The sequence below is a fragment of the Saccostrea cucullata genome, unplaced genomic scaffold (genome assembly GCF_032062105.1).
Source record: "Saccostrea cucullata isolate Sc308-1 unplaced genomic scaffold, CSIRO_AGI_Scuc_v1 ctg319, whole genome shotgun sequence".
NCBI classification, from domain to species: domain Eukaryota; kingdom Metazoa; phylum Mollusca; class Bivalvia; order Ostreida; family Ostreidae; genus Saccostrea; species Saccostrea cuccullata.
The window spans coordinates 59592-73530 of record NW_026920610.1 but is presented as its reverse complement, the minus strand read 5'-3'; the positions used below and the strand labels follow the sequence as shown (position 1 = coordinate 73530).

Here is a 13939-nt window from a genome sequence, read left to right as displayed (position 1 = left end):
ATCTATTATATGTATTAAATGATTAGTAATGCAAAACAACTATTAGCAATGATAAAGGCAATGATAAGGCAATATGTAAATTTAGCACTATCCTAACCCTTTTAAAGCTATGGTCAAGGTTTTTTTTACAGAAAGAAAAACTATCACTAAACTTGATCCATGATGTATTTTTACAGCATTTGATTCCAATCAGAAAATAAAATAGTTTCTATTGCAATAAATTCAACAAGACTAGATAAAAAATTTTATAAAACAGTTTAAATCGCATTTGCAGAAGAATTTTTTTAAAAAAAAGCTTAATACATAACTGAGTATCCAGTGGAACTTTGTAAAGAGTTTCTTACTTCATTTTCAAGTACTGAGTATTCTTTTGTATCAAACCCAGGCTATTAATTATCATCCTTTCCATACAGATGAAGCTACTTGAAATTAATGTCTGGTCCAAGGTTGGTCGCAAAAGTTAATCTTTATAAAGGCGATTTCTACCAACTAGGTGTGATATGCAAATACAGAATAATTTCCCTAATTTACTCGATTCTCTATTTTTAAAAAATACAGATACCAAGTAAATGATCGTTACCATATCAATAAAATTCAGTTCAGGAGGAAATATTTCATATATCAAATCTATCTTTTGCGTAGCTTTGAAACAAACTAAAAAAATGAACGGGAGGGGGAGGGGGGGGCTTCTTCGATGATGACGTATTTTGCTCTGTCACAGATCAACGACAATTTTATTGTATAAACTTTTTGTTGTTATCAAACAAAATGAATTCGTTTGGAATAGGTGTTGCAAATACTTTAATATATTATGTTTTAATAGAGAGAGAAAACTCAAATTCCATAATGCCTGCCCAGTATTAGACGGACACAAAACAATTTCATAAAATGAACATCTATCCGTGATTTTAACCCCTGAATTTCGGTATCCCTAAAGGTTCTAAGTATCGTTCACTAAGCTTCGTCCAGAAACTGAAAAACATACATGTATCCTACTATGTTGTTAAAGAAAGGTGTACTTACGTAGGCATTATCTGCATGGTTTTCAGTCCTTGTCGGTTTATGAAAATGTCGATAGGACAACACTCGACGAGGTTTTATCTAGGTTTATGACCTGAGATTACACAGTATTATTATTCCTTTATCATTATGATGATGAGTTTCAATGCATTTGTTGATTGAAAAAAAAATTGAACGATGGTGAAGTTTCAATAATATAAAGCTTTTACCTTGAAGTCAAATTGATGTCTATTCCGAATCTACACGGAAAAAATGTAAACTCAAAGTTCATTCTTGATAACGTAAAGTACATGTACAGGTCTATTCAATCGCATTTGAAAATGTTAAATAATTTTATTTTTTAGGGAAATGAGTACTTAAAACAAAAGACTAAAGATCGACAAAATCTGATTTGAGTTCTTGGTGTCATAAAGTATTGATCTCTCTCTCTCTCTCTCTCTCTCTCTCTCTCTCTCTCTCTCTCTCTCTCTCTCTCTCTCTCTCTCTCTCTCTCTCTCTCTCGAAATTAATGAGATATATGGAGATAAGGACCAGAATTCAAGCTCAAAAAGCCATTAAACAATACAAATTTTGAAGCAGAGCAAAATCGGATCTCTTAAACATCAGATGTGGGATTAGGTGCCATGAAGGAGAGAGCATTCCCTGCCGATCGGTCACATACGCCGTGTGCTCCTTTTCATGATCAGAAAATAACGGAAAAATCCGTTGACAATTCAGTATGTTAATAATGGCATTACAATTAGCATGAAAAACGCTAACAAGCAATTTTATGATTGTTTATATTTGCAGACATTATATCAACCAAAGAACCAATACGAAATGATGACTGTAAAGGAGACTGCTGATATTCCTGTTTCATCAACTTATTTGTCGAAAACTTACCTCGTGTTAAGACATTTTTCGTACGCAGAACATGCTCTTGCGTATCGAATCATTTGGGAGATATAATGTATGCAGGTGATAAATGCACATTGCTGCATACATATGTAAGTAAGGAAAGTTGACGATTGAAAATTTTAAATCATCATGTTTATCAGAAAGCTTTGTTGTCCGATTACCATCAGGTGTTTTATAGTAAAATGCACAAATATGAAACAGATTTGTCAGACTCTGTAATAAGTCTTATTTCAAGCTCATCGGAATATATCATATCGACAGAAGAATGGAAATAACTATTGTGAATTGACAATACATCGTCGATAAATCTAAATATCGAGTTGAAGGCAACAACAAGTGTTCTTCTTTTTGAACAAATTCTGCTTAACATGAATGAAAAAAGGTCTACTAATAACGGGATGCAATTTGTAACCATGGAAATTCAAGGTAAGTACATTTACGAGTTCCATTTGTAATTAAAAAAAACATATTTAAATGATGTCAAAAAGTTACCTTAATTTATCGTGTGGAATGGTTGTATATGAAATTGAAAACTTTTTGTTGTTGATTTTGGTAAAATTTTGTGATTTCAAGGTATCCATTTCTGATTTACACCACTTCTCGAATCTATTGTTGCACAATGTTGTACTCCCAAAGTTTCTCCTTCGCTACTGTTGATATTATTGTTATGAGTAAAGAAAGAGACTTGGTATAACATTTACTGGAGTCCGCTTTGTATCTTTGTAAAGATTTTTATAAAATTTCAGAATTCAAGATAGATATGGTTATCAAAATTCTCTTTTCAATTCTGAATTATTAGTTTTCATCTTTCCCTAAATCGCTCAATGTGAGATTTTAACAAACATCTGATAAATTTCATCCATTCTAACAATGCCTTCTTTTTTATGTTTGACTCTCCGCCTGACGTAATATTTCATGGAATCCATAATATTTATGAAATAATGACGCCAGTTAAAAAGATCGGGGTTCCCTAAATGTTGGCCCTTTATATATTATAATATTTATTTTAATACCATATAATTTATTATACTTCCATACTAATAAATTGTTAGGCCATTTTTTCGCACTGAATAATCTACGGATTTTCCCCTCCGCCTCACTCCGTGTATGAAATGGAGCACGCGACCAGTGTAACCGGTCGGCAGGGGATATTTACTCTTCCAGGAACCTGACTCCACCGGTCTCTAAATTAAATGTTTTAAAGGCCCTTCCTTCCTCTTCTCCCAATATGTATTGCTTCAATGGTATTTCGAGTTCTGTTTTTAATACTTTTTAGTCCTAATGAAAAGGTGAAGATAATTAGGGACAATGATTGATCTTTTAAAAATTCTTCATATAATACAGATCTGTGAAGAGGACAAAAAGCATGAACCACTGGAAATCCCAGAGGTATCAGGTGTTTTAGTTGAATAAGCATGCATCGGTCACATCCGCTAGGAGCCCTGTATCTATTGATAAGGTAATATAAACAACAAAGGCCCTATTATTGAAACAAGTCATATGTCATAGTAAGTTATCATTGCTAAGCCTATAGGACGCCAGTTTTACTCTTTTATTCACTTCGTAATATCTTCTGATTAATAAACAAAAATAGTTAGGTTTCATAGTACAGTGAACAAGTATTTTATACGGATGTCTCCACTTTTGAGCATTTCCTTTCCGATATGATCTTTTTTTTCATCCAACCAAATGTTTTATTTTGTAAGGATGATTCTACTTCCTTTTAAATAAAAAATGCACATAATGATAATAATTTTATACCTTGAAACATTCAATCACCAGATTCATGTTTTTCACATCTGGAGACGGATATTTTAGAATGGTTCATATTACTCTGTAACTCTCTTTACTAAAATTTATCTTAATCCACAAAGTACTAACACTCAATAATTATCAACACCCTTTTTGTAAAGTTCGACACACTTACACGTTATTATCTAAAGTGTTTGACAAAATGGAGACCTCTTAAGATCGTCATCGAATTTTCCGGTAAAACAAAATAAACTTCCTTCTTCCCGAATATATTTAAATGTTCAGTTTGAATGTATAAGTTTAGGAATAAAAAATCGTGTAGCATCATGGAAGGTAATTTTGGTAAATCGATGTACATGAGGAATCCTAAAATTGTGCTGAATGATGGAAGTGATGACAAGCAAATTAAGCTACAGGCTGCAGAGACTGAAAATACATCAATGTCTGGTTTTGCGGGCAGAGGGTCTCCCCGAACTTCCTTCAATTTTGGAAACATTTCTGTGAAAGACTTGAAGCGGAGTTTGAAAGAACAGCTTTTGGAGAACAACAAGACAAGCAATGAATCTAAACCTTCCACTGACGTAAATGAAACGACACCTTTTCCAAATCACCTTGGAATCCTATCTGATACCCAGATTTCTATGGTTGGCTCCTTGAGTTCTTCGCTGTATTCTAAAGAGAAAAACAAACCCCAGAAGAAAAGCGAACCCGAAAAATCTAAAGCAAACAAAGAAAAGGTCAACTTGAATAAAAGTGTTACGATTAAGAAGCCGTTATTGGATGATCTGGGTAATGTGTCGGTCAAGGATAGATCCGCGCCTTTGGTTAAATTGATCGTCCAGGAGGAAAGAGAGGCAGACAGACCTAAAAGTGATAAAGGTGACGAAGAAGAGATTATATACGAACATGAACACTGTTTAAAATGCTTTGATAAGAACTGCAAAGAAATGAAAGCTTGTCCAGTAGTGAAATGCAAAAACAAATGTGGCGAGGCAATCTTTCATAAATGCAAACAGAGAGAACACAATGAAATGTGTAAGTATACAATAATTCCGTGTATTAACAAAACTATCGGCTGTCCAATGGAAATGCCGAGATGTAAACTTTCGTATCATCTTAAAATATGCTCTAAAATGCAGCAGGATACGAGAGGTAGACTAGTTGCACCGGATACTCCGACCTACAGGCTTTCTGGTGAGTTTCGCCCCCGTCTTTCCACTAAACGAGGTGAAAAGTCTATAGAAACAGTACACGATCACTGTCTGCAGTGTCATAACATGAACTGTTCCGAAAACCATGAATGTAAGATCAAAAGATGTCCGAGCAAAGGCTGTTCAATGAAACTTCATGCGTGTAAAATCAAGGATCACAAAAGAATTTGCCAATTCAAAGAGATCCCATGCATAAATAAAGAGTACGGGTGTCAATACAAACTGTCCAGAATACTTCTTACAGAACATTTACGTGAATGTCCAGTCATGAATTTTGAAGCATTGACAATACCTCCATATAATCTTTACCAGAATATCATTGAGCAAAGTCACCATTGTGATAACTGCTTTCAACTGAACTGTAAAGCTCCGGTTGACATAAACTGCTCACTCAGGGAATGCTATTGCGGAGTTTTTCTTCATAATTGTAAAATGAGAGACCACTACGAAACTATTTGCCCCGCATTTGTCATGCGTTGCATAAATTTTGAATCAGGATGCGAGATGTTTCTTACCCGCTGCATGTTGACAACACATCTTCTTCACTGCCCCGCCATGAATTGGGAAGCACGCAAGATACAGCCAAACATGGATGAAGATGACCAAAATGGCTATTCTACAATCAGTGAAACCACAAAATTGTTATGTAAAGATAATTCTAATGAAGAACATGTATACGAAAAACTCCCAAAACGAGAGAGAAAAAGAAGAAAGAATTGCAAAGTGATGTAGAACAGAAAACGAATTCTGAAAGAGCAGTAAAATAATGAACAAATGTAGAGCGGGGTTTAAAACTGTTTCATGAAATACATTTAAATTTGATAATCAAATTTTCATGTTTATGCCTTACAGTAGAACCTCTCTAAAACATCTCAAATGTATTCAAAGTTTTTGATGATGTTATTGTTCGTACATTTAATTATAATTTGCCAATGTGCATACATAGTAATGTGAATTTAATTTTCTTTGAGTTTAAACGGGGGTGTATTGAACAACATGACTATTAGTCCGAAATATCTCAAGTTTCCAAGGCTTTTTTTACGATTTTGATATTTTCGTGCCATGAAAAATCGACAAGTAAAATATCAAATTCCTGAAGAAAAAAAACCATGGAAAACGTCAGATATGTCGGACTACATGACTAATAGCAAAGAACTGAAATTTTTGAATCATCATTGTTTTACATTTACGTATCTACTTTTAAAATAATTCCCAAAGTTTTGTATTATGTACAAATTATACATGTGAAATAATTATCGGAAAGGTGATCTGTATGTGTAATTAGCATAACAGTTGATTTTCCTTGATGTTTTAATAGTTTTATGCAGCAGTGTGTTTCTTTTACTCATTTTATATTATAAGAAAATGTGAAAGTCTTTACTTTCACCAAAAAAACATTTAATTGAATTGTCTTATTTTTGTGTTTATTTGGTACCTGACTGTGTTTATCACCTGGCGGCGACTCTTCCTTTTCCAGGACGCCAAATGAAATCCATATTAATATCTCATAGTGCATTTTTTTTAAAAATCCATTTTTGTTTCTTCGTTCTGGGGAATTTAAAATTCATATTTTTATGCCCCTATCGAAGAAGGGAGGGCATATTGCTTTGCTGCTAGTCGGTCCGCCAAGTTTCCGTTCATTTTGTTAGCAGCGGTTGCACATACTAAAATGCAATTTTGGTATACAGATTTATCATAAGGATATCTAGATTCATTTTTTTTTTTGGTTACGATCGAGCCATTCTTGACAGAGTTTTACCCCTTGGACTTAGAAATATTTCAACTATTTGCAGTTTCCATTCATTGTCTTCGTTGTGGTTGCACATAATGAAATAAAATTTAGTATACAGATTTATCATAAGAATATCTAGGTCAAGTTTTGTTTTGGGTACGATCGACCCATTTATTGACAGAGTTCCGTCCTATGGACTTGTGGAGAGGGCATAAGTGTTTTACAAACATCTTGTTTCTCTTCGTTCTATACTCAGAAATTCTAAAGATTCAAATTGAGTCAAATGTGATCTCGAAAAACTTTTTTTAAGAATAAAAATGTACGAATAATAACAGAAACATTTTTGGTTATGATTATCCATGCCATGTCACGGGCTTTCTAAGATCATTTCATTTCCACAAAACCAGATTTACAATGCGTACATTCTCAGGAAAGACGTGCCTCCAACGTTAAAACCCACGAGTTCACTGTGTTGAATGCAGTGAAACGGAGAGCACGTGGGTTCCGACGAAGATGTTCCTCCAGACGAATGCCTTTCATAAAATAAAAACATTTGGTAATAACCCAGATCTCTTCTGATGAATTGCATATTTTTAATGTTCACATCGGAAATACTTTTTTTTCAATTTTTGCTGAATATCACATTTAAGGACTAAGATAATCCCGAAGAAATAATTTGAAATGCATATTTCTCATTTGAAGTGTGTTTAAATTAAAAACTTCAAATTTAAATTAATGTCAGTATAATTTTTTAAAATAAATTTTTATTAAAAATAAAACTACGTAATTGTTGCATTTGAAATCCCCCCTAATTTATCCAATTTGTCTAGCTTATCTAAAAAATATAAAGTTACTGAACATTTGCCAACATATCGTTTCTCTGATTGAGATTTTTAAAATTCAAATAGTATAAGGAATTATTTTTGTCTAGTTTCGAGTTCGATGAACGTTAAAATTGTTCATAGCATGTCAGTTGATAAAAAGAAAGGTCATACAGTGAAACTCTGACAGTATTATTAGCAAGAAAATTATACTTAATGTAATATCAATTTGCTTCACAACGCACAATTGTCATGTAATTTTGTAACAACAATTCTTTAAAATAAAGCAATGGTGTGCGCTTGTTTATAAAAAAAAATTCTTCTTAATTCTTCGTCGTGTTTTGGAAGTCAAATCAAAAACAATTAAAAAAAGATTTATTGAAGCCTTTTACGTTCATATCCCATTTTAACTTTCTGAAATTTCTCTGGCGTATTCTAGAAAATTGGACAGGTACTTGACTGCTTACATTACATGTCTCACATTATGACCTTTCGACTTTGCAACAAATATTAATTTAGTACAAAAGTGGGTCTAAATTAATATCTAAGTTTAACAGATTGTTTGAAATTGTCAATTGAAATAGAAATTTATCATATAAAAAGGAACTAAAAAAATTCAAGATACAAGCTCAATATTAACTTTTGTCTTAAATCTTAAATTAAAAAAATCATCAGTCCTTTATCCTTGATCCTTTATCGTTAAAAAAAGTCAATCCTTTATTATATGAGTTATCAAGAAAAATCAGTCCTGAGACAAAGCAGTACGGGGATACTACGTTCACCAATTAAAAAAAGAAAAAAAGAAATTTAAAGCTCTTAAACGTTAACATTGACATGTATAAATAAATTACCGGTAAGCTATAGATTATCAATAAAGTTATGTATGCATGTTAGATTTAAAAATTATATGTTATACATTTAGTTTTACAACAAGTATTGAAAATATGAAATCAAAACCCCCAAGACCACCACAAGGCGAAGGTGAAAGATCTCGAAACAAGAGAAAGAGATACAAAAATATCAAGTTCTGTAAGAGTTACATTGCAGTTGTAGCGAAATTTGGTCCACTTTTTCAAGATGTCAGTTCTATTAATTTCAGAGTCATCTTGATGTCAGATCCTAAATGTTTGGTCATTGTGAAAGTCAGTTTCAAAGTTCTACAAATATATCAAATGTCATTATAAACCTTCACTTATTTCTAATGTAACTCTATAAGATTAAATCTCTTCTACTAGAGTACGTCATTTTCGTCAATTCTCCTGCAGTGTCTTTGGGAACGGTGCAAGAACTTCTGTGACCCTATTTTCTGTCATTTAAATCTTCGATATCTACAGTTGTCAGATTTTTATTAAGAAACATTCCATGAGAATGGGTACCATTAAAAAAATATGACATAAAGAAATTAATTAAGGTTTAAATATGGATGCAGTGGAATTTCTTCTAATTTTGTTCAATGTAATACTGTGTGTGCTTTATTCAGGTAATATTTTTCTTTAATTTTCAATATTGTCTCTTTGGAATATGTTTTTAAGTTTCTTTTGCTTATCGTATCTTTATATGTCAATGTCAGACGTCATTTTCGTCAAATCTATTTTAACTTTTATTCGATCTTTTTTTTTTTTTTTTTTTTTTTTTTTTTTTTTACAATTTTTGAGTCGATTACAAATTTTTTTTTTGCGAGATAGTCTATATTTCAATGGCAATGCATGTAGAAGCTAAACAGTTTGAAGGATTTTTTTTCTATTTCCATTTTTTAAAATAAGTTCTATTTCATTTTATCTTTATTGTATAAATTACAAAAATAACAATGTTTTTTTTTTTTCAAATATATTGTTCCAATAGATGCCGCTTTGACAGACAACACTCTGCAAGCTTGCTATGGTAATGGTTTTGAGGACTATTTAACACCTTCGTGTTCGTCTGGCGAAAAAATATACATTTATGACGTGTTTGTGTATGCCAAACACAGATCACTAAATTGTCCAACTACAGCCACATTCGCTGACAGAAATATCACATACTGCTGCAATTATGTTAACCAAAAAGAGGACTGTGGACAAAGATACTTTGGAACCGCAGGCGAATTTGAACATGCACATTATTCGCGATGCACGGGGTTAGCAACATGCGGAGGAATACAAGTTGCGTGGAACTACACAGAACATTTCTGCAACATAACTGTTTATGCCGATAGGACAAACTATATGAAAATGTGGTATAACTGTATACCAGGTAAGAACATTTTTCTTGATAATTAACGATTAACCTTTTTCTAAGTATATTTTACATAAGTTGTGAAGTAATATTCAAAAACAAAATATATTAATTTATCTCAAATTGATTCTATTTAACTTGAGAAACAATTGATCTGTATATCATATTATGTTCATCCATTTCTTAAAAAAATAATATTCTTAAAATTAAATGAGTTCTAGTTTATTTTATCCGCCTTTATTGATAATGATACCTTATATTCGGTTTTTTCGCGGTGATCTATTTTCCGCTTTTCTGCGATCATTTTTTTTTTATTCGCAAAATATAAAGCATGCAAAAATTATGTCAGCTATAATGTGATCTAAAAACATCACCATTTTTTTCTTAATCTTTCATCGTAATATAAAACTTACGCAAAATAAAAACTGTACAAATCTGCCCCTTTTTCGCAAAATTTCCAACAGATGAAAAAAAACAGATATACGGTATAAGGTAGGGTCAAACCATATAACTTAGGCTTTGTGAAAAAAGTGTTAACATACTTGATCTGTGAAAAATATAATTAATTATTTTTAGATTCCTCTTCACTCTCTATTAATTCGGTGTCTACGCTAACATCAGATGCAGTGTTTCTCCTCAGTGAAAATTATCCATCAATGATGTCCGAGTGTTCGACTACTTCCGGTGCCACGTGTCGAGTACAGACATCAAATGGGTCTCCATTGCAGATCACGGCTCTAGATATCCAGCTTAGTGAAACGTCTGGAGTCTGTCAACAGAGGATTTACATTACTGATGGATCCACAAACAGTGAAATTAACTGTGAGGATAATAATAACTTTGTCAAGAGAGTTGTCTTTACAAGTTCTAGTAGCGCAATTGAAATCAGATTAGATAACACAGCTACAACAACTGCTGGGAAATTTTGGATTCAAATTGAAGGTTAGATTTCTCTTTATTTTGTTCTCTTCATACTCATAGTACAAAATTGCTTGTATGTAAACGCAACATAATCATAATTTAAAAGAGTGAATTCAATATGCAAGTCGACATTGTTTTAAAACAATATTTTCCAAAGATCTTCCCCGAAAACAAATTGCACACTGTTTTGATGTAAAGCTGGTAGTTTGTGAAGGTACATGTAGTCAGCGAGGTTGCAACAACATTATGACATTTCTGTTTTCTTAAAAGAGATGAATGATAAAGAGCGGTATCATATCGCTTTCTATGTTAAAATGGCTATCTTTAGAAGACAATGTCATAGTTATTTTCTAGTTGCATGATTTTTAACTAAAAGAAACACAAATTTAAGCTTTCATTTTTTAAACAGTGTAATCCAAAGGAACATTCTACAGAAACCACACTGACTACACTATATAACTCTTCTAAGATAAAAACAAATTCATAAGGTCTCAGTTCTTTTACATGAATGCAAACAGAGGGAACACAAAACACGGCATCGTCGGTAACCCACGGGTGATTCACGTCGATTCTCTTTTGCGGACTCAAAACCCGTGGTTTGCGACGATGAAAACACGGAAGAAAATAAAATTCTTTTCTTTAAAAGTGCGAGTTCAATTTCAAGAGTTATCTGTTTTAAATGACTATATGCGTCACTTAACATTGCATTCATTGTTCAGTTTGGACATTACTTTTTTTAAGTACATTTATTTCCAATAACATACAACAAATATGGAGGTATAACTTCCACAGAATCCATCAGTTTTATCTCACCTGGGGTGCCAGTACCTCCCTGGATCGATATTATTTTTCAATATTCAATTAACAAAATTATACACAATAGAAAAGAGGAAAAAAATGGTGATTTATCATTGCTGACATTTCATTTTCACACATATGCATAAATATATCATTGAAAAACATTCCTGCAAATGAAATAAATGTGTAGATAAAATATCTATTTAATTACGTATTTATAGTTTTGTACTTATCAAAATATATAGAAAATAGAATATAGTTCGTCTGCTAACTTTTTTTTAAATGTTAATTGGATTTCACACTTTTTGCATTATTTGCTATTTGAAATTACTGATACAAAGATTTGGACATTACTAAATAAATGCATTTCTTTTCAAATGGTTGCGAAAGGTACTTTTTTATATAAAAATTCCATAGTGGAGAATAAGTGCTTTTGTCTGACGTTTTTATTTTTTTTAAGTAAGTGAACAGTGTTAAAATTTTCTAGTAAAGGTTTATTAACTACCCGATTCTGTACTTACAGCAACTCAAAATTCAGGACGTGTGTCAATCGAATGCATAAACGCCACCGCTATGTTTGGTTGCGGGTCTTCCATAGCAATATCCAATGGTACTTCAGTAGCAAATTCCTCATCATCTAATATAACAGACAGCACAACAACGACCACCTCCTCAGTTCAGCTAAACTTTACAAATTCTGAAAACACGAGTACTTCCAGTAGTCTTACTTCTACAGCTAGTGATGCAGGAACTTCCACAACTACAGCGTCATCGGTGGTGACCGAGACATCTACTAATATAACAGATAACACAACAACGACCACTTCCTCAGTTCAGCTAAACTCTATAAATTCTGAAAACACGAGTACTTCCAGTAGTCTTACTTCTACAGCTAGTGATGCAGGAACTTCCACAACTACAGCGTCATCGGTGGTGACCGAGACATCAACGAATTCTTCTTCGAACACGTCCTTAACAAACCAGGACTCGGGCAGATCCCTTGATTTAAGTATTGAAATGACACTTTTGAATATGTATGATTATATATTTTGCATTAAATGTTGTAATGTAATAACCGGAAAACTTTTAAAAGCAATTGCAAGTTTACATGTTTTATTAGTAAATTAAATTTGTTTTTCTTAATTTTTTCATTCTTTTCACATTTTATAGCCTGGGTACTTACTATTTTCCCGGGAGCTTTAGCCAGTGGTGTAATATTTGGATCCATAGCGTACACTTTGTACAGCTGCAAGAAAAGGGTAAAGTTTAAAAATTATCTTTATTTTTCTACATACATGTAGCAGGTTTAACATTACATTTCTTTTTCGAAAATAATATCTAGTTTGGATTGTTATACTGGGTATTAAACTACATTGTACTGGAGGTTTTGATTTTTCTTTCAGTTTTTTCAAGGAAACTTTACGAAAGTAAAGAAATTTAATATGTAAAAGAGTTGAATGGAGTCCAAAGAATGGAGAAAGCCTGGGACCCGTTTTACAAAAGAACTTTCTACTAAGACAAAGAAAAACTTTAAAATTGATTGTAAAATCTTACAAAATTCAACTTGTTGTTATTCATTCTTAAATAAATTTGTTTACTTTGTTATCATTCATACTAACAAATAAATTGTTTTAAGAATTCAAGACTAGTGCTTTGTGTTATGAAAATGTATATCCAGAGTTCTCATGGCTTTGCTTTTGGATAGTGGTGAATGGTGATTTTTGTACCTTTCCGACAAAGATATCAAGCATCGTTTATTAACCTGCGTGGTTCATCAGTTACTGTTTGTAAACATAAACATAAAGTAGAATACAGATATATACAGAGCATGTGTCCTGAGATATTTTAAAAAAACACACACAAAATGAAGCGCAATATATAGAACTACATACCAGTTACACTTGAAAACATTCAGGGCAACAGTGCTTCCTCTTGATTTGGACATAAAAGTAAATGTAATGTAAAGATCATGAATGTCACTTACTTGTCTTTTATCCATGTGTCATGTTGTAAATTTTGAATTTACCTAGTGGCAGTTAATACATAAGTTACAACATGACAATATTTTGTACTTGTACTGCCATCCGGTAAATTCAAAATTTACAACACGACACATGCACGAACTTCTTTATTTCAAGATACATGTACAAAGTCTGAGCTTACCGAAAAATAATTTTCAGTTCAATTCTCTCCTTGCTGACGGTCAAATACTTCATATCTAAAAATATAAAGATTTCATAAAATACAGAAAGTAATAAGATAAGCATGTTTGACAGAACTATAGAAACCTCAGAATCGGCTAAAAACAAGCTGTTTAACCACTGGTCGCTAGGGAGAACAACGAGCTTATAACAGTGATTTTCTCAATATTCTACTCAATAAAGTCTAAAATTGTTGAAGCTGGGAGTTGGATAGCGAAGATGACGATTGACTTCAAAATCTGACTTTAAGGTTTCTTGTCATATTTCTATTTTTCCTCTTGAAAATACTAAAGCTTCTATCAAAAGGTCATTTATCACTGTTTCAATCATAATTTCTTTATTAACATTTTATAATAAGACTTATGTTGCTTC

At 32.3% G+C, this 13939-nt stretch overlaps 2 protein-coding genes and 1 long non-coding RNA gene across 4 annotated transcripts; 2 read left to right on the top strand and 1 right to left on the bottom strand.

The window, feature by feature from the left end:
* The first annotated feature begins 3914 nt into the window (after positions 1 to 3914).
* LOC134253580 (uncharacterized) lies at positions 3915 to 6287 on the top strand. Its single transcript, XM_062736110.1, has one exon. It carries the CDS (start codon positions 3960 to 3962, stop codon positions 5610 to 5612), a length of 1653 nt encoding a protein of 550 aa, XP_062592094.1. The 5' UTR covers positions 3915 to 3959; the 3' UTR covers positions 5613 to 6287.
* A 2398-nt stretch (positions 6288 to 8685) lies between these two features.
* On the top strand, positions 8686 to 13097 carry LOC134253052 (uncharacterized protein DDB_G0271670-like). Its single transcript, XM_062735575.1, has 6 exons — positions 8686 to 8913; positions 9276 to 9665; positions 10224 to 10589; positions 11890 to 12375; positions 12537 to 12625; positions 12770 to 13097. Exons 1-6 carry the CDS (start codon positions 8853 to 8855, stop codon positions 12812 to 12814), a joined length of 1437 nt encoding a protein of 478 aa, XP_062591559.1. The 5' UTR covers positions 8686 to 8852; the 3' UTR covers positions 12815 to 13097.
* LOC134253062 (uncharacterized) lies at positions 12237 to 13693 on the bottom strand. Of its 2 annotated transcripts, XR_009989064.1 has the most exons (4): positions 13530 to 13693; positions 13259 to 13297; positions 12550 to 12612; positions 12237 to 12365 (listed from the first exon to the last, which is right to left on the bottom strand). It is a non-coding gene; the product is annotated as an uncharacterized LOC134253062 (long non-coding RNA). The 2 variants fall into 2 exon arrangements; XR_009989065.1 differs by lacking the exons at positions 13259 to 13297; positions 13530 to 13693 and adding an exon at positions 13094 to 13148.
* Positions 13694 to 13939: the final 246 nt, after the last annotated feature.

What these genes read in the sequence shown, in the direction of transcription:
- LOC134253580 (XM_062736110.1), top strand. Translation starts at nt 3,960, where the DNA reads ATGTATAAGTTTAGGAATAAAAAATCGTGTAGCATCATGGAAGGTAAT.
- LOC134253052 (XM_062735575.1), top strand. Translation starts at nt 8,853, where the DNA reads ATGGATGCAGTGGAATTTCTTCTAATTTTGTTCAATGTAATACTGTGT. An exon ending in ATTTTGGATTCAAATTGAAG is followed by an intron (nt 10,590 to 11,889) that starts GTTAGATTTCTC and finishes CTGTACTTACAG; the next exon opens with CAACTCAAAATTCAGGACGT. An exon ending in GGGCAGATCCCTTGATTTAA is followed by an intron (nt 12,376 to 12,536) that starts GTATTGAAATGA and finishes CACATTTTATAG; the next exon opens with CCTGGGTACTTACTATTTTC.